This window comes from Lepidochelys kempii, chromosome 2, assembly GCF_965140285.1.
Source record: "Lepidochelys kempii isolate rLepKem1 chromosome 2, rLepKem1.hap1, whole genome shotgun sequence".
NCBI lineage: Eukaryota > Metazoa > Chordata > Testudines > Cheloniidae > Lepidochelys > Lepidochelys kempii.
The window spans coordinates 89,548,645-89,570,066 of NC_136381.1; the positions used below are offsets into that span (position 1 = coordinate 89,548,645).

Consider the following 21,422-nt stretch of genomic DNA (forward strand, 5'->3'; position numbering starts at 1 on the left):
TAGTTACACAGAAATTAAAAGGTACAGTGACAAAAATGAAATGCCTGCAAGCTGCCTGGAAACTATTTAAAAACATCACAAATGAACATAGAAGCTCAAATGATATATATACACCCCAAATACAAAAAACTGCAAAAGGACCAGAAAATGCCACCAGAAAACAGGAGACTAAAAGAGGCAAAAAGGCATCCTTTAAAAATTGGAAATCAAATTCTGTTCATTCCCTCTGAAGCATCTGGCATTGGCCACTGTCAGAGGACAGGATACTCCTAGATGGACCATTGGTCTGTTCCAATATGGCCATTCTTATGATCTTATGGCCTACTATGCAGTGTCGTTGTTGTCGTGTTGGTCCCAGGCTATTCGAGAGACAAGGTGGGTGAGGTGACATCTATTATTGGACCACCTTCTATTGGTGAGAGAGACAGGCTTCTGAGGTAACACAGAGCTCTTCTTAAGACGTTGGTCCAATAAAAGATATTACCTCACCCACCTTGTCTCCCTTATGGCCTAGTGTCACTTTTTGGTGCTCATATACTAGACAATGATGTGGTATGTGGGTCGCCGTGTTTACATGCGTCTTCATTGTAATAAAAAGAAAATCAAGAAAACATTTCTAATGGATATTTTAACTCCTACATTCTGGCCCAAGACTACCTGACATATTATCCTTTTTATAATACAAGCACCTAGTTCAGGATGGGCTATGTTTTAGTGCCATTAAAATCAGTGAGAGGTATACAACTGATTTCAATGGAAACACACTTTGGCTTGTTTATCTAGCACAAATCTTGACATTGCAAGGTGTGAAGCACCTCCATTGACCCCCCCCCCCCCAATGGAGATGAGGGCACTCAGCAGGATTCAGCCCTGTATGGACATGTGGGTTGTGATTCTGAGCTGTGGCCCCACCAGGAGCAGCACAGAACTCATTCGGGGGGGGGAGGGGGAGGGCTAAGGTGAGTTTAAGCTATTGGTGCCCTCCCAATCCTGGCCTGCTCCATGACTCCCAGTGTAATTTTGACAGCTTTGGGGGCCAGTGTAAGTTATGGCAGCTGCTCCATAACTGCTCCAGTTGCAGAATCTCCATTGTGCTGTGGCCCCATCCCCTATGTGAGGACGTATGAAGGCGGGGCCTTGGGAGGGCAACCTTAGGCGGTCATCTTCAGTTCCAGTACTGGAGAATCCCCCCCCCCGCCCCTTAAGCCAGCTCCCATGCTTTTAGAGCTTTTTTTGCACTGCTCTGGCCCTTTTACCTGATATGAAGGGGAGCTAGAGCTGGGTTGGTTTAGCATTAGAAATATGCTGTCAGAGGCCCTCCACAGAAACTAAAATGAGTGTGTATGTATGTGGGGGGAGGGGGAGTCTCAGTTCTCTTTCTAATGGATAAGTGTTGACACAATGATCGAACGATTACACATCAGGTGCATTTTGGTATGAGATGCAGTTTGTTGGGTGTGCAGTAACTGAACTAACATGCAGAATGAACCTTCTCTCGCTGTCCAGTTCAAGGTCCCTAGTAGGGAGGAATTCAATTTCCAAGGCTCCCAGTCCTCTAACATCGGAAGTGAAAACTCTAAAGACTTTTATGTAGTTTCTAGCACTGTTTGTGACTTCACAAAGTTTTAGGGTTTTGGGTTTTTTTTTGGCAAGAGAGGGCAGTTTAGCTATTCTGCTTTCAAACTGCAGATTACTCAGCTGCAAGAGAAACTTTTTCTGCTTTTCTAAGCAAACTTTGAACCACAGTTTCTTGAAGGATAAAGTATTATGAAACAAATTCTTTTAGCTAACATGAATTATGTCTATAAATAATTAAATTATGCAGAATAACTAGAGTGCTGTTAGATAAAAGCAAAATTTTCTGCTCTAGCACCTGTTGTGTATTTGCGATATACTGTTTGTTTACATATCGTCTTTGGAGCTGATGGTCGTACTTCTATAAAGGGCTGCTGAAATACAGAATGCGGTGGTTGGTACTTTACACTAGACTGAAAAAACTTCTATAGTTAGAAGGAAACGTACAGAACACACAGTCTTGTGCCTTTCTCCCCTTTCAAGGAACATACCCATATAAAAACAGAAAAATGCCACTGAGTAATTTCACTGATCCAGTGGAGCTACTAGAGATTTGCATGACTGTAACTGAGAACAGAACTTGGTCCTGAATATTTAGCTTACATAAACACTAAAAAAGCACCAATAATATGAGGATTGTGAAAGTGTGGCATTTTCTGAGGCTTGAGGGTTCTATTTGGAGTTTGTTGGTCCAATGGTTCAGTGGTTAGTCTAGAACTCAGGAGACCCAAGGCCAATTCCTGGCTGTGGCACAGGGTGCCTGTGTGATCTTGAGCTAAAACAAAAAAACCAACCAGACTTCTCTGTTTCCCTATCTACAACTTGTGCATTCTCTGCCAAGCACGGATGAAGTGAGAGTAAATACATCAAAGACACTGTGGTGCTCAGATACTATGGTAATAGAGGCAATGGAAGGCATCTAAGATAGACTGGAAGTTAACTGGCTTTGTGTCATCCAGTCTAAGTTAAAAGAACTTGAAGGGCAGTGAGCAGATCTCCACCTCTCATTCAAAAACCTTGCTAGCAGTTTCAGCAGAGGAGCTCAGGATTGAACAGACATGAAGACTGAACTGCACTCTTCCCTATTCGTGGCTGAGGCATATCGGCAAGGGAGAATGGGGGAAACTGCAGAGCAGCTCTCTGAGATGTGCAGTGAGTCTCTAAGCTGTCAGTCCAACACCTTTCACAAGCACTCATTCACTTGATATTCATTTAAAAAAAGTATTAGCCCATGAGCAATTCTGAACCATAAATCTTCAGGAGAAAACTTTCTGATTTACTTGAAGACAGATGAGTTTCATAACTCCCAAGCAAGCCTGGTAAGTTTTTTTATGGTAGAACAGAAGAAGGAGGAAACAAGTTTCATCAGATTTTGTTTTAGGGTTTGTTCATGAGCAGGGCTATAATATAAAGTTTCTAACCTTTCTTTTTACTTATGCTGGCTGCCTTCTAGTGGGAGCTCTACTGAAGACACTGCTCCTTTGTGATTCAGATTATTCCCTCCAATCCCATATAAACCCCTTTCAGATTCATTATAGCTTTGACTGAAAATTGTTTTAAGAGAGCTATGAACTTTTTAATAGCAAGTGTATGCTTATACATTGCTCCAAAATCCATGAAAATGTAGCTTTTGTCCAATTAATGGAAGAAAGACATTTAGTTTTTGTTATAAAGTGAATGGATCTAATTATGGAGTAATTATTTTTGAGGGTGGCTTTTTCTTTTTTCAATGTTGCTTTCATTTGTGAGATCTTTCTTTTCTAGGCCAACTGCTTTTGGCTCTAAATCAGACTGCTTAAGGCCTTGTAAAAATCACTCTTTCCATATGTCTTTAGCAAGGGCAATAGGATCTAGTTTCTAAACACAGACATTTAAAGAAAACCTTAAACAGCATTCTCCAAGCACAACTAAAATAATTTCTAATAAAACACTCGAGCATAAAATAAGCTAAAATGCTTTAAAATGAACTGTGGATAAGATGGATAGCTCTTGCTTTACAAAAAAGTAAGATTGTGTGTGTGAATAAATATTTCTAACAATGGGATCTATCCAGAAGAAACAGCCTCTACCATAGCTGCTGCCAAATGAAAACTCTACACGCTTATCAAGCTATGGAGCTCTAGGGGCTTTTTCCTATTCTGCAGAGGGCTTGTCTTTTGCTAGTAGCTGCATAATGCTGACTCTGTGGTTACCTAAATCTTCTCTGTTCCTGGTGACTTTTCTGAGTCCGATTGTAAAGTCAGTCAGGCAGGCCACATAGACTAAGGCTGGTTCCCTAGCTGACCGTTCTGTTCAGGAGCTCAGGGACAAGAGAGGATCCTAGTGATTTGAAGATTACCACCACTACCACTCTTCATTATTCTCTGCTGCTGCTTCCACTGAAAGGTTGATCGGGAGCCCTTGCCTTCACTTGGGGGAAAACCCCATTGAAACAGCAGTAGGAGTGGGGTTCCTTGGACTTTTTCAAGTTCCCTTGTGATTGCGAGTTCAGAAATAACCTTTCCCCGTACATTTTATTTTTCTTACAAATCCTTTGGCTGCCAGGGACTTGTTATTCTCGGAGCTGGTCATGGTGGTTATGCCAGTGCCAGGGTTATAGACACTCCATCAGGGAGATGGCTGTTTTCTGCACCCCTGAGCGATGGTAAAATCTTAAAAATAAAGCCTAATGTTTCCTCCTTGGAGGGTATTTGCCTGGTCTGAACTGAACACCTTCATACTTCACTCCTACTTTGCAAATTAAAAGCCCTTTAAGCCCTTTTCAGAAAAGCAGAAAATTTTCTTTAAAGTAGAGAGGCAGCTGGAATTCAAGTGGAATCCAACAGCCCTGCCCTCCTTTTTATGGCAATGAGATACATCCTGCAGCTAAGTAGGTTATTACTGATGGTGTTTATTACAGTAGTGTCTAGTGACCAGCCAAGAACAATGACTTGATCCTGAGAACTACATGTCAGACAATGGTGATAGGGGTGCCATAAAAATGTAGTTATTTTTAGGTGCTCAACTAATGCGCTCTCTATTGTGTTAATCATAATGAGCCTATATCTTGAGATAGTATAGAGGGGACAGAACTAAAAACTTCAACTTTTAAAAAACAAACATTCCTTTTTCAAAACAAAGTTTTTCAAGGAAAATGGGAGCTTCTTTTGAAAAAAATTAAGTGAAAAACAAACATTAATTAACATGAAAAATTAAAATATTTCCATGAAAAATTCAGGAAAAAAATTTTTTTGTTCCTTTTGAATATTTTGACAGCATATATTTACCATTTCCTGACCTGCTTTACTCATGCTCTTAATAGGAGTTTATACCGCTCAGGCAGGGGCACATTAAGAGAACAGAAGAATGGGTGGTGAGGATAACGGTGGCATGTAGCTCTCAAAGTCCCATTGTGGAGTTTGGAATCTAGCACTTTATTACAGGAGAGTCTGAATCAGGAGCAAGTGTGCGACTCCAGCTGTTTAGGGCTGATGCTAGCTAAGGCAAGGTGAGACGGATGGTAGGTCTACAATGCAATTAAAAACCTGTGGCTGGCCTGTGCCAGCTGACTCAGGCTGGCAGGGCTCAAGGGCTGTTTAATTGTGGTGTGGAGGTTTAGGGGCTCAGGCTGGAACCCAGGCTCTAGGATCCTGAGTCACCTGGCACAGGCCAGCCACAGGTGTCTAACTGCAGTGTAGATGTACGCTGAGAATTCTGAGGCAGGGGGATCTGTACCTGTGAACACTAGTTTTCTGAGTAGCACTTTTTTAGTTAAAGCCATTAAATCCCTTAAATTTATACTACTCCTTAAACTATACTATAAATGAAAATAAAAACAGGAGCCTAGTGAAAAGACAGTCCATTTCCATTAACTTGGAAAGGGGTTTGGGAAGTCATTCCTCCCTTCACACATGCTAAAGCTGCATGCAACTCCCCTGCCCTCTTTCTCTGGAGCCACAGAATGGTGAACATATCCTCTTTAAATGATAAGGCCAGTAAAATATTCACAAGCATATACTCTGCAAAAGTTCTTTCTGATCCTGCTTGCCTGCCTTTGAACTCTTCCTTACCCTACTCTCTCCTTTCCAGTGACACCAATGAAAAACAAAAACCCAACCCAGAAACTCTTGGCAGAGAGATTGCTTCTTTCTGTAATGCTCCACTTGGGGCCCTAATGCTTTTAACTTTCATTTTTTATTTAAACTCAGCTCAGGGATAGATTTAATGCTTCTGGTTTAAGTTCCCCCTACTTTACCATTGTGGTTTGAGCCAGCTTACCAGCTCTCCTCCTATGCTGCTGTCACCCCTATCTTGCTCAGTTAGAATAACTCACATACTTCATGCACTGTGAAGTCACATACTTTAGATTTTTTATAAAAATACTGGGCTTCATAAAATTATATAGAAACAAAACTGATTCCCAAAATGTCCTGCTCCTACTGCCTTCCACTCCCTTGTCTACTCCAGCACCTTTCATGCAACAGTTTGCTTCAAAAGGGCCAGATCTTTTGCAGATGTAAATTATCACTCCATTAGTCAATGGAGCAACACCGATTCACAAGGCTGTGCCCCAAGAAGCAGGTCCTGTTTAGCTAGTGTCTCAGACAAATTAATAACAGGCAGTTAATTAGTTAGAAATGTCAGAGTTGTGAATCAAGTAACTGAAATCAGCTGGAAGAAAATATTGCCATTGGTGAATGGGTGGGTGCAGGGTGAGGGTGAGATAGGAGAGAAGGGAAAAATAAAATAGGCTCTTACCAATAATCTAGCAAAACTCCACAAAGCTAGTCTGCCAAGGCTAATAGCAGAAAAGGGCATGCCAGGTCACGATTATTACTATAAACACTTCTAAGCAGCTCATCACCTGAGAATCTAGGTGGCAGATCCTAGATCTAGCAACTAAAACGTCCCAAGCTGGAAACACAAATAACCTAAAAAAAAATTCCTTTGGAGCCATTAAATTCACAGGGAGGCTAAAAAGGTCTTAAAATAAAGGCAAAAAGCTGGACTTCATCTTCATGTTGCCAACTAGCTCGGACCACATAAAGGGCACTTTCAAGGCTATGCCATGTTGTTGCACTTGTGTCAGTCCCAGGATATTTTAGTGAGGCAAGGTGGGGGAGGTAATATCTTTTACTGGACCAACTTCTGTGGGTGAGAGAGAAAGCTTACCTCACCCACCTTGTCACTTTCATCGATACTCAGTACAATTTCTCATTCCACTCCTCCACCCTCAAAGATAATTCCAGACCAAGACAATGCTTTAATGACCTCCACCACAAAAGTGGCAACTTGTAGGCTTGCCATGACCTCATATGTGGCCAAGGTGGCTAACATAGAAGGCTGACTGCTGGTCATTGAGCAGTACGGTTGATGCAGTTGTAACTCAGGCTGCCAAATGGGATGAACTTACTCAAAAAGAGAAGATTTAAAAACTTTTTAAAAGTCATGAAATGAATGAAAGATGTTTCATACGGTTGGAAAAAAAAATCAGTAATCCTGCTGCAACATTGCCAGGTTTTTTTTTGGGAATTCAGAGCAGGCAGAAGGGTGGGAAGTGGTGAGATTTGTCTACATATGAATGCCACAAATTTTAGGGCATTGTATGTGTCAAATGCTCCCAGAAGCGGAAGGGCGGGGAAGGAAGCTGAAGGTGCTATAATTGCACCATTGGCAGATATAAATGATTTTAACTGAATTTCACAAGCCCACATAAAATCAAAATAAAGTACGAAAAAGTCTTAAATTGTTGTTCTTCCTGAATTTAAATCCCATCATCTATAGCAGAGGTGGGCAAACTATGGCTGTGAGCCACATCCGGTCTGCAGGACCATCCTGCCTGGCCCTTGAGCTCCTGGCTGGGGAAGCTAGCCCCTCCTCTGCTGTTATGCTGCCATGCGGGCAGTGGGGCTGCAAGCTCCTGCCGCTCTGAGGGGCATGGTAAGGGGTGGCAGTGGTGCGCGTGGCAGGGGTTGGGTAGGGGGTCCAGGGGGCAGTCAGGGGACAGGGAGCGGTTGGATGGGGCGCAGGTTCTGGGGTGTGTGTGTGTGTGTGTGTAGGGGCTGGGAGGCAGTCACAGGACAGGGTGGGTTGGATAGGGGGTGTGATCTTGGGAGGGGTGGTTTGGGGCGGGGGGTCCTGGGAGGGGGTGGTCAGGGGACAAAGAGCAGGGGGGGTTGGATGGGTCAGGGGTTCTGAGGGGGGCAGTCAGGGGGCAGGAAGTGGGAGGGGGCCAGGCTGTTTGGGAGGGCACAGCCTTCCCTACCTGGCCCTCCATACAGTTTTGCACGCCAATGTGGCTGGCCCTTGGGCCAAAAAGTTTGCCCACTCCTGATCTACAGCAAAAGATGAAATGAGACCCAAAACAGCTTTTTCCTCAGAGGAACATGCCTGCATCTGTCATCTATCCAGCTAAATTGATGCTAATTTATAGTGACAAATCACATATATTTTCGGAAGTAGAAGCAACAAACCATATATATTTTGGGAAGCAGAAGCAACAAACAAGGTCCTGGAAAAAGTGATGCAAGTGATTGATTGAACTTGACTGAACTTGAAGACTCTGGGCATGAACAACTGCAAGAATAAAGCTGCCTGAAAAATGTTAGTTATGCTTTTACAATTGTAAAATAGAACTAATAATTAAATCCACAAAGACAAAATAAAGCACATTTTAAAAATCTTCAAGGTTTATACAAGAGCAAAAGTCATATTTCACCTTGCCAATTTTAAAGAATGGCTTTTCCTCTGAAGAGTAAATAAAGTGTGTTACTTTAAAAGTAAGAAGAAAGAACTTTTAAAAGTAGCATATTCTTTGCAACATTATACCCAGTAGATTTGTAATGTGAAATAAGCCTCAGATAAATGATTGGTTAATTTATCTCTAAAGACAATCCTATACATTCTATTACTCATAATTGTCTTGAAATCATTGAGTTTTTTTAAAAATAGTTTTCTTCTGCTTTCTCCTTTCCCCCCAACCCTATTTCCTTAAGCAACTGTCTTACACAAATACAAAGATGTGAAACCCCTCCATTTACCACTGTATCTAGAACAGACTTTTGCATGTTTTAGTAGCAGTATTTATGGTTTGGCCAATCAAAAAAACACTGTCCTCAGACAATTACATTTCTTGGCTGAGGTAATATTTTACACATCACCTTCTATCTGAGGTATTCAATACACTTAATAGACGTTTATTAATTCATCCTTGGAATTATCCTGGGTACTAGGCAAATAAGTAGTGGTTTCATTTTACAGATGAAGAAACTCAGATTAAGGACCAAATTTTCAAATGTGTCCACTAATTTTGGACACCTCTGGTTTTGGATGCTCAATTAAAACCTGATCTTCCAGACGTCTCTGAGTACCCAGAACTCCACCCACAGTCAATGGTACTTGCAAGTGCTAAGCACTTCTGAAAATCAGACCCCCTCTCCCAAATATTTGCAAGAGAGAAGACAGACACTTAGTATATGGTTTTGAATGAGAATGTTTCTCATTAAAATTGCATATCTCAAATATTTGAGCTAAAAAAAAGTGGTAAATAAGGGTATTCAAACACATTTTTCGGTTCTGAAGACATTACAAAAACTTCTGTCCTAACACTCTAATAGCTATCACGATGTCAGTAGAATAACCTGTTAACATAATCCTCACTCTGATCTTTGTAGCCTGACAGAATAAAGAGGCATCTGGAGTTCAATGTTCAGTAAACAATATTTTAGTGCAAATTATGTGTGCAAGCTGGATGCCAGTACGATTTCCATGCATATTACCTCCATTTTTAGACATATGCATCTTTTCTAAATAGCGCTCTTATTTTCACTAACAGCAGGTCGAGCTCCACACCTGTTCTTGATTTCTCAGACCATTAGGGACTTTATATCTCTCACCACCTCTGCAAACCATGTAATTTCTATGGCTAATGAGAAAGAATCCCTGAAGTCACTCTTGACCTTAGATCTTCCATATGACACAGCACAATATATTGCTACCATTACACCACTAAGGTAGCTCCAACCTTCTTTCTGCCTCTCTCCGTTCTCAGATATTATTTAGAAGGCTGAATCTGCAAGGTGCAGGGCACCTGATCTGAACTCCCAGTGATTTCAACAAAAGCTGAAGATGCTCAGCAACTTTCAGAGTCAGATCTGAATTGATTATCTTCAGCTCCGTCAGCATATTGACCCATCACTGATGCAAACTGCTGAGCTGAATTTATGTACAATATTTTAAAGTAGGAATTTGTGTAGGCTATGCTCTTATCTAAGAGAATTTGTAAGGCCTTAAGAGATTACAAATTAGATACTTTTTTAAAGCTCCCCAATTTCATATGTACACTTGAGTTAAGATATGGGCATTTGTGAATTTACTTAGATTAGTAGCGTGGCTTAAAGCGGTCTGGTTTTTGGACAGCCCCTTTGATTTACCATCCTGTGGCTAAATCAGTGCAGGAATTTGGAAAAGGCCCAACTCTATTTGTTTAAAGTCTGATCATGTGGCTTTAGCATTTCTAACTGATCCAGCAGCCATTTGCTTTTAATTACCATTTGCTTCAACTGCACAAGTAATGAATGTGGTGGCTATCATAGCCAACTTTTAGGCTATGTAAATTTATAAGCTGGGTGGAGCGATCATCTTCATGGAGGCCTAATTATAAATTTAATTCAGACAGTGAATCTTCTTAAAAACTAATTTTAGCCAAGTCCTTATATATTAAAAAATAATAAGGAAATAAAAACGAAATGAAACAAGTCATATGTGAAAGATTCCATACAACACACCTGATTCAGTTCAATGGCCATTTCCTCACCTCCCCAGTCTTGCTGCATGACTGTAGAAAGCTGTATAAGTTGATTTAATGTTTCTATTTATTTAAGGTGTCCAGTTTCCAGAGGAGTCTGTGACTAGTGGTTTTAAACTCAATTTAGCATTTAAACTCATTTTCAGCTGGGTCCCTGTGGACCAGCAATTAGAAAAGGAAAGGAGTTCAAAGAAGAAGGGTTATAACCTTTCAATGGTATGTTTGTGTGGTCTTTCAAAAAAAGCAAGCAAACAAGCAAACAAGCAAACACACATCTTCTGTTACCATTCTTCCTACATTCAAAAAAACACTGCAGCCCAAAGCCAGGTGAACAGCCTGCTGGTACAGAGGACTTCATGGGTAGGTACACATCCAAAACCAGCAGCCTTTTATGATGGCTAATGAGAGTATACACTTTTTTTCCCTACTGCTAACTATCATAGTGAAAGTGTATTGTCTCAATGCCCAAATTTCCTATTTAAAAAAAAAAGTCACAAGTATCTGAACAAGATGCACAAAACTAAAAATAAAGAATCTTCTTTTTTTGCATATTCAGGAGTTGTATAGGTCCAATTAATTGCTTTGTTACAGTTACTGGGTCCAACTAAGATTGGGACCCCACTGGCTAGGACTGTACAAGCACACAGTGGGAGACAGTTCCTACCCTGAAGAGCTTTCAGTCCAAACAGATTATATAGACAAAGGATGGAGGAGAAGCAGAGGTGAAGTGACTTCGGTTCAACGACAGAACAGAGAATAAAGCCAGATCTCCTGACTCGCTGCTCTATCCACTAAACTACACTGTTTTTTTTATTACCCAGTACTTGCATCTGCTGCACTTTTGGGTACCTTGAGAATACTCTGAATTAGCTTGCCTGCCATGTAGTAATGTCATTCTCTGTTGTCAGTGATACTTATGTGAATGATGTTCCAACGCCATTAATTCAGCCTCAGGACTTGGACTCTGCCTATATGCTGACAGATAAGCCTATGATTGAATACACTGAGCTCCCCAAATATTGATCTTTCAAGATATTTTTTTTCTTCCACTAGTTCTGGTAAACATATAGGACCAAAATCTGTCTAGAATCCATACAGTAGACTCCTACTGATTTCAATGGGAGTTGTGCACATGCCTCTGAAGGCAGAATCTGGCCCGTCAAAGAGACTATAAGATAGGTATATAAACTTCTTATACATGATGAGGCAGATTGATTACCCCTTTCCTGCCACAACCTGGTCCTAAGCCCAGATGAAAATTGTCGGGTTCTTCAAAAACAAACAAAAAAAACCACCAGAGTTGTTTGTCCTGGTCTACAATATGTAGGCATGACCAACTCAAAACAAAATAGTGCATTTTGTTTTGCATTGTGGTCTCTGAGAGACAAATCCTGGGAGTGAAGATGATGCGGGTTACATTCTTTTAGCTATTCTCAATATTGGGTGTGGTTTCTGGGCTCCTGGCAAATTTCCAGTGTGGCCTGAAATTAGTTACCCTGCTTTAAATATTTTGGGATATCTATAAAGTCCTTTAGCTTATCCATTATATTTCTTCAGCTTACATTTTACAGAATGATATGTGGAACAGTGTATAAATATTGTTTTCAGCTAAACTTTACTAGACCCAGCTTGTGCTGATGATATGTTAATAGTCAGACTTCACATGGCAGGAATATTGGTCTAACAGAGAGACTTGTTTTGCAAGATTTATTCTTTTTAACTAGAGCATTGCATTTTAGATCTCAGCAGTCTAGCAATGCCATTGCAACACAGAGACAAGGCAGCTGAATGGTGACCAGTATGTATCAAGGTGACAGTAGAACTGAAAATCCTGGTTTCTGTATAGCCAGCTGAGCAGTAAAGCCGACCATTCTAACATTGAACCTCTAGTAAAGTTCTCTAAAATGAAGTGCAGACATTTTTACCATGTCATTTAACTGCCAATATCAGGATAACCAAGTTTGGTGGGACTGTCCCAGAGTCTTAGCTGTTGTACTGAAATCAGAGTTTTGTCTCCTTTTCAACGGTTCTGAAAACACCTACAAAATTTGCTAGTATAGCTACAACATACATTAGTGTACTTTTGTACTTAAGGATCCCTTTCAAACAAAGGCCCTCACTCAAAAATAAGTAAAGAGAAAAATCTAAAATAGAAAGTTATTTTAGTTAATCAAATGAAATAGACAAACTAAAATTGTTTTGAACTCAGGTGTTTTGATTATGGGGTGTGTGTGTGTTCCAGCTAGAATCTGTCTATTTTGGGAAGATGTAGGGTTTAAAAAGAAAATGAAAAAAAGTTGTTCCAGGCCCACTTGAGGTGAGCTAAGACGACAAAAATAATGGCCAGGGTTGCATAGCCTCACACAAGATTGTGGCTTTTAACCAACACCACCAATCTAGAAGTGTCTTACTATTGGGATTTCAGTGAGGGAAGAGGACAGAAGCAACCCTGGGAAGGTGGAAGGGTTATGTAAATGAAAGAAGCACCCAAACCCACTCTCCCCAAATTGCTCTCTTCCCCGGTTGTGTCTCCTCTCACACTCGGCATGTTGTGGTCAATTTTTGTAATAGTTATAGTGAAAGTTAAAAATTGTGATAACCCATTAACTGGACATGACTGTCTGGAAGTTATTAATGGCAACTGAAGTCTCAACTGTGGCTCCAATCATAGGTGCTGACTCCATGGGTGCTCAGCATCCACCAGCAACAGCTGTGTGGCAGCACCCCGATTAGCTGATCGGGGCACCACCAAGCAGCTGATTGGAGGCATTACCAAACAGCTGATTAAAGTCTGGGGGAGAAGTTGGGGGAGGGCGGAGAGCAGTGAGCAGGCAGAGAGGGGACAGGAGAGGTGGAGAAAAGGTGGGGCCTCGAGGGACAGGGTGGAGCACCTCCAGGGAAAAGAAGAAACTCAGTGCCTATGGTTCCAGTTGCTACATTTCTTTGAGATGTCATCAGAAAAGATGTACAGACAGACCCACTGCAAATGTACACCACTGCACACTCTCTTCTCTGATTTTTTTTTTAAACTCACGAGGGTTTGATCAGCTCACACTGAAGCTGAGGGCAGACTGAAAATGGAATCCTAAAAATGGAATTATAGCCTCAGATTCAAGAGGTTCCTGTTTTTCATTTCAAATAATGTATGCATTGGAGTCTGGACCCATGACCTGCACAGTCTAACAATTGCTCCCTCCTTATATGCGCACACAATTTTATTTCCCTCTTCACTACTGCTGCCTTTGCACCACCTTCCACCCTCTGCTACTACCTTCCCCTTCTCTCTCCCAATTTCTGCCTCAAACCTTGAATTGTCTCTCCTTTTTGATGCTGACTTTCATCAAAGTCCATGGACTTTGTCCATTTCTATAGCAGTTCTCATCTCCCCATTCTGGGAATCGGTTCTATCCCAGAGTGGCGCTCTCTTTGTGCTCAAGCAGCCCAACCACCTGTTGGCCCAAACTTATAATGCATTTAATGCAATTTCATAATCTACAAATGGGATACTACTCCCATGAATTATCACTTAAAAAATTGATCGAATTGCATTGTCTGTAACCCTGCAATCCATCTCAGATTCTAGAACAGTGGGATTTTAGGTTATTCAGGGATTTTAGGTTCATTAATAAAAGATCCTGAATTTGGTTGGCTTCTTTTGTCAAAATATAAAGTGAATGTACCTTTGCATTTTGAAGAGGAGGTTGGTAACTAGAAGGCCGATAGTACATCCTTTGAGTAGCATCAGTGTGGATGTCTCCAAGAAATAGCTCCTCCACTAGGTGATCTAAATTATGATGTAGATACTGCTTCTCTACTCGGATCAGTTGAAGTTCATGCATGGCAAAATTAAGAGCTCTGGTGCATTCACATCCATTCTCTTCTCTCCATAAATTGTAGCTCACATCCTGCTCCCAGGGATTGTTGTCTGGTACAAATCCAGGACACGTACGGTTCACCAACTCACGTAGTTTTTCGGCTACTGCTTCGCTGTGGCAGATGATCTGAATGTTATGTAACTGGTAATCGGCTTCAGTTCCCCCTCGGATGATCCAGGATGCTTGACGAAGACGAATTTTACCACGGATAACTAAGGTGTAGGTAGGGTTTGTGCAGCGGTTACCTCCGTAATAAAATTGGTAGGCCTTGAATGTGTTGTTGTGGTAGAATCTATAGGATCTTGTGATAAACTCTGGGCCTGATCTAACTTCACAGCTGTAGGAGGATTGAAAATAATATAAAACAAAATTGTAGAGATCTACACCACACTATCATGCTACAATTAATAAGATGGCCAAATTCTTATAGTGTGCACTAGTATATTAGTACTGCACTAGTACTGTAGAAACCTCTTAAATACATTATCTTTTTATACCACTCAACTACCTATAGTATCTACATAGCAACTATGACTAGTATCTGAGCTCCTCACAGTCTTTAATATAATTTATCCTCACAATGCCCTCATGAGTAGGGCCCTATCTAATTCATGGCCATGAAAAATGAAAACGGGCCTTCCCCTGTGAAATCTGGTCTTGTGTGCTTTTACCCTGTACTATATACAGATTTCATGGGGGAGACCAATGTTTCTCAAATTGGGGGTCCTGACCCAAAAGGGAGATGCAGGGCGGGGGGTCACAAGGTTATTTTACAGGGGTTGCGGTATTGCCACCCTTATTTTTGTGCTGCCTTCAGAGCTCGGTGGCTGGGGAGCGGCAGCTGTTGACCAGATGCCCAGCTCTGAAGGCAGTGCCCCGCCAGCAGCAGCGCAGAAGTAAGTGCATACCATACCATGACACCCTTATTTCTGCGCTGCTGCCTTAAAAGCTGGGTGGCCAGAGTGTGTCAGCTGCTGAATGATGGCCCAGCTCTGCAGGCAGCAGCGCAGAAGTAAGGGTGGCAGTACCATATCATGCCATCCTTACTTGTGCACTGCTGCTGGCGGCAACTCTGCCTTCAGAGCTGGGCTCCTGGCCAGCAGCCGCTGCTCTCCAGCTCTGAAGGCAGTGTTGCCATCAGCAGCCGCGCAGAAGTAAGGGTAGCGGTACCGCAACACCCCCTACAATAAACCTTGCAACCCCCCCCCCCCAAACTCCTTTTTGGATTAGGACCCCTTCAATTACAACACTGTGCAATTGCAGATTTAAATAGCTGAAATAATAAAATTTATGATTTTTAAAATCCTCTGTCCATGAAATTGACCAAAATGGACTGTGAATTTGGTAGGGCCCAACCCATGAGGTAAGGAAGTACTATCACCTTCATTTTACAGATGGAGAACTCAGGCACAGAAGCAATTAAATGAATCGCCCAAAGTAACAAAGAAAGTCTGTGACTGAGGAGGGAACTGAACTTGGGTTTTCCCAAGTCCCAGGTTCCTATGTTAATCTCTGGGCAGCCCTTCCTCTTCCTCCTTTTTTATCACTCGCACAACTGGAATAATGAGCTCTTATGTCCTCTCTTTAGCTAACACTGCTTTAAATTGGAAGGAAAAAAAAAGTGTAGTTTTATGTATAGTTGCTCCTAGGAAAAAATTTACCCCCAATCTGTCATTTTATCAAATATATTTTCTTTCTAGGATTACATGATTATTAAATATGAAGCTTAATTTTGACCATATTAGTTTGAATGTTTAATCTTCTCCTTTTTAAAAAAAAATGTTTATATTTTCAGTTTTGTCTCAGGACTGTCATGTAAAGCAGTTCTTCCTCAGAGGAAGTGGCTACAAAACAAATAAATATTTCCTTTAAAAAAAAAAAATAGTGAATTTAGAGAAAAGACAAGAGCACTGAACTATGAAGCACCTTAACTGACCACAGAACAGGTACAGTATTGGTAGCAGCTGTGCAAACTTCCCAAACACTTAGTGTAAATTTATATATTATATATAGAGAGTAATGTGATACCAGCTCAGCAGAGTTTGGACTCAAACTACCAACTCACAGGCTACTGAACAGCCATCAGATGGTAATGCTTTTTTGCCACCTGAATGTGTGACCTAGAGGTGAGAGGCTAAATTGTTAATCTTGGGGAAGATTTTCAAAGGCACAAAGGGGGCGAGGCTCCCAGCTCACATGCATCTGATGAAGTGAGCTGTAGCTCACGAAAGCTCATGCTCAAATAAATTTGTTCGTCTCTAGGGTGCCACAAGTACTCCTTTTCTTTTTGCGAAGCTCCCCTTTGTGTCTTTGAAAAAACTCTCTTGGGTGTCATCCAGGCTGCTTAACAAATATTTTTCAAAAATAGTAAATTTAATAAGAATTATAAGCTCAGAAGATTATACTTTTCAGGTCAATTTTCAATTCATTTTTCATTTAGTGTGTTGAGAACTTATTCTTTACACAGACATATTGCTATGATCATAGGAAAAAACTATTTTAGAAGAATGTTGTTTAGGTTTCAAAGTCAAGCTGCTGAAAATTAGTAAGTACCAGAATTTAGGTTGCCCATGCAAACCTTGATTCATCACCCTTGCGCGTACGTGTTATGATAAAGGCTTCAGTTGCATGATCACATACTGCCTTCTTTCACAAGACCCCTGAAAAGTGCTAGGTAACCTAAATAGAGGGGTTGCTCCCCTTATAATAAGATAATAGTTTTAGGGTTTCAGGGCCTAGTCTAAAGTCTACTGAAATAAATGGAAAAACTCCCACTGACTTTAATGGGCTTTGGATCAGGACCTCACTTTTTTGGTGTATATCTATACATGTGTGTGGAAAATGTATTCTTTGGTCAGTCATTTAAGTGGTTCCACTCTACTAATAAGAAAGTGTAGGCAAAAAACTATTAAGGAACTCTTGCTACACATTTCACAGGAGAGCATTAAATCCCATCCAAAAAGGGTTTCATTAAACATAAAATAACTTACTGACTTATTTATTAGACTAAAGGTCACATAACTTTTCCATTAAGAAAGTGTATTAGCTACTGTGAACATGCTGTAGCTTTGGGTTTGTTATAAAACAGTGAATATAAAGTACAGTAACTGAAAAAGTTACAATAGTAATAGAAGTAAAGTTTGCAGCTTGTCTGTTTAAACCCTTTGTGGCTTATCTGCTTAGGATAGTCAGAAAAGATTCTATCGTTATCCTGCAATTGCTCCACACGCAGAGCTCCCACTGAAATCTATAGGAGTTTTCAGGAATAATTTCAGGAACAGGCCAAATCCAGCAGTCATTACTCAGGAACCACGTTCATTGAGTTCTGTTGTAGCTTTGTCTGAGTAACGATTACAGGATTGGGCCCCATAAACATCTTAAAACCCCCAAAACAGTCTAAGAAAATCATTTAAAATAAGTTGATGAATATTACAGCTGAGACACTGGAAATGAAATCTCAGTCTGACTGAATGTCATCATGATGTACAGATAAGAAACTTGCACATGCTTGGGCTGATGAAAGAAAGTTTCTTAATTTAATTTGCTAATGAAATTTGTTCATGCAAAAGCTCTTAAAAACAAGGATCCATTCATTAGATATACTGTACAAAGACTTGTAATACAGTGCAATATTCAGATAAGCAGGTTTTAACAATACTTTGTTCTTTCTAAATAAAAAAAGGTTTAGAAAACATTGCATTCCTTACTGTTTAAGACGCAGACTGCTAAGTGGTGTATAACAAGGTAGCTTTACAGCATGCTATTCTGTCATACAACTAAAATATCTATCATTCTAAGTATCTATGAAAAATGCTTTTACATTTGTAGATATTTCCCCCCCAAGTCACTCAAGCATCTTTTTTGTTATCCTTACCTAGTAGAGACCCAATGTCCTTCAATGGTGGGAGGCATTTGCACAGTGATTCGGGCTCCATTGTGAAGATGTTTCAGCATGTGAGGACACTGTGATTCCTTGAAAGCCCTCCATGCACTCTTCTCTAAAGATCGAGGGTGGGATCTGCTGTCTGGATGAAGAAGGGCAGAACCCTCTCCCAGCCCTGGGAAATAAAAGTGTAAGTTACCACGGGATTCTGGCAAGGATGACTGATAGACACACACAGTAAAGCAGGTTGAGTAACAGTGCTAACACATCACTCGCTTAGCAATATTATGTGCTTGGGGAAAGAATCGATTATATTACTTGTTCCATGTGGGGGGAAAAAAGAAAAAAAAAAAGATATTATTGGAAGATATCCCTTTCTGCCAACAAATTACAAATCCTGATTAGATTTCACTAGTGTTGTAAAATGAGAACAGAACCAGAACCAAAACTCTGGATTCAAATACCTCTGAAGTGTGGATCTGGATTTGAACTTCACAACTGGTTCTTATGTCTGTCTTTCAGACAGAGGACAACCCCAAATCCTGGACCCAAGCACCTCTGTAACTGTGGGAAAGCTGGATCCAGATGTGATCTTTGCAGCTTGGGCCCACCTCTAATTTGAATGGTTCTATAATAAACTTGCAAATAAAGGCCACGTTTTAAAGTCAAAGGAAAACAGATATTCAAAAACACAGCCTCTACACAGGAAGCCTCTGTGATGATTGAGGTGGTCAATTAAAGGCGGATTCTGCTATTTTCAGGGAAAAAGGAATTTCTAAAGCTAATTTTATCTCTAGCACTCAGTAATTTTGGTTTCTAGTAATACTTACATAGGAAGCTCACCAGCAATCTTTCTACACAAAATTAATCAAACAAAATGAATATGTAGTGTAAGAAAGAATGCTTCTTGCACTCCTTTAGGCTGCATGCTATATAAGGTGTAGGAAACTATGGGTCAAGAGAAAAGCACATCTCGGATTAACAGATGAACAAATATGAATCTTAGATTACTGATTAGAAGACGGCCACTGTTTTATTAAAATGACTACCCATTACTGCTTTAACAGCTATGCAGATGAACCACAGTTGAAAACAACTATGTGAAGATCAGAAATATGTAATTAATAATTCAGCAACACTTGCAATATGTCTAGTGATTTTATAATAAATTCTACATTGCTCAGCATTGGGTTGTTAGCATTTTATACCTTAACTTTCCCATATTGTGTCAAAACACAGTCTCATCTATTGGTTCTGCATATGGACAAGTTACAAATCTCACTGCTCCAACCATCCCATCTAATCAGCACAATAATAAGTGTCTCAGTGCTTGGACCTTTCTGCATCTTTGTACGTGTCATTGTTCAAAAGTACCCAGATGTGGGATCATACTTCCTCTTTAGATCACCTTAAGATCAGATACATTTGTCAAACATTGTTCCCTTTTGGCTCTCCATCCCAGCCTTTGACACATCAGTAAATGGCCTGGTAAACAACCATGCCACTGCCTTTACTCATCTGTCCTTCCTGGATATAACCTAAATGTGCTTGTTCCCATTCCTGGATGCTGTCAGAGGCTTGAAAGAGTATGATATAGTATGGACATGGGTAGGATACAAGATCCCCTTTGAGCACCATTTATCTCCTTGTATGCTTTTCTACACACAGAGGGAAGTTTTGCAGCAGTATGTTTTCCTTCTCCTCCTCCTTCTGCAGTGAGAATCCATAGGTTAAGGATACTCTGAAGGTAATGACACATTCTAAATAAACAAAAACAAAAAATCCGCCTGGTGCATTTTCATTAAGGAAAAAGGGATCCATGATTCAAATTGCATAAAGAGCAAATGTGTTGATGAAATACATTATTCATTTATTTATTCAGCTTTGACATTTTCCTTGGTGCTGTACAGCACACAAAAATATGTTTAGATATTGCTGCTAGATCACAGCAACGAGGCTTAGCATTTGAAGGCTTAATGGAAGGAGTGGGTTTTCATGAGCAATTTAAAAGAAGAGAGTTGGAGCATGGCACACTGGGATAGGCAAGTAATTATTTGCTTTGAAAAATATACCATCCTAATTTACAAGGAAAAAACAACAACACATGATTATTGGATTTTAGGATTACTTTGGTGTATTAAGGTATGTTGCAGTACAACATGTAAAATAGTCTTTTAAAATGCTTTTTAGGCAAAGCACTTAAGGATGTGTTCAGCTTTAAGCAGTGAGTAATCCCATTAACTTCATAGTATTCCTTTGGTTGATATAAAATGGAAAGATGTTGGCAGCCTCATGGTTAACTGTGCTTTTGTGAAATTGAAAAATGTGGAAGTTAATTTAAAAGACCACTTTTAAACAACATTGGAGACCAAAACATAATTTCTGTATACTTAGAGCTTTGGCTTTCATTGAAAGGGATCCAAATGTGCTACTTTCTACAACAGAGGCAAATAAGGGGGTTTCACAATCTATACATATGTCTGTTGCAAGATAGCTAAGGAAATGATAAACAATGAAAGGGGCATGTAAGTAATTTAGACTCTGGATTTGACTTACCTTAAACTTATTATAAATTAGGAATTATCTTCTGGATCTGATACGTTTCTTTTTTTAAAAAACAAAACAAAACACAAAAATTACCAATTATCAGAGGGGTAATTACCAATCTGTTCCTGAGATATTTGAAAGATTTCAAACAAGATCCACATTTTAAATATGACCCACAAAAATAATGCCATAAAAACTTCTTTTGGCTTTGTAGTTTCAGTTATCTAATGAACACTAGTTACAAAGATGGCATCACTCATCACGTTGGTACGTAAACAAGACAGTAAGTCAAAAAGTAAAATAAGAAACTCATAATAATTGCAGCTCCATGAGAAACTCAAGTAGAAAAAATAGCCAGTATTTTCTAGATGAAGAAAGGAAAACAAGTTATTTTCAAGTTCTTAAGCAATCAACTGAGAGTAAAATAATTTTTTTTACAAGTATTAAGATGTTGGCAGTATATTCAGTTGGATAACAGTATTAGGTCCAAAGGCTGGTAAGAAAAAGTATTCTATGAGCAATTTTGCAGAAAGTCTTCTATTATTACATATTCAATTTCAGTTTTCAGTGAATAAATATTAATATGAGATACATTTGCAACAAAAATAGGGAAGTGGTAGATATGGTGTATCTTGACTTTAGTAAGGCTTTTGATAAGTCTCGCATGACTTTCTCATAAACAAATTAGGGAAATAGGACTTAGATGGAGCTACTATAAGGTGGGTGCATAACTGGTTGGAAAGCCATTCCCAGAGAG

The 21,422-nt window shown here is 40.0% G+C and overlaps 1 protein-coding gene across 1 annotated transcript in view; it reads right to left on the reverse strand.

Annotated features, from left to right (window-relative positions):
• Positions 1-21,422, reverse strand: part of APCDD1 (APC down-regulated 1) — a 39,933-nt gene that overhangs the window by 6,818 nt on the left and 11,693 nt on the right. Inside the window, exons 2-3 of the mRNA XM_073331606.2 lie at positions 18,110-18,293; positions 14,041-14,572 (exon numbers count right to left, since the gene is read on the reverse strand). Of these exons, the coding sequence (XP_073187707.1) occupies positions 14,041-14,572; positions 18,110-18,293 (716 nt within the window). The remainder of the gene's footprint in view (positions 1-14,040; positions 14,573-18,109; positions 18,294-21,422) is intronic.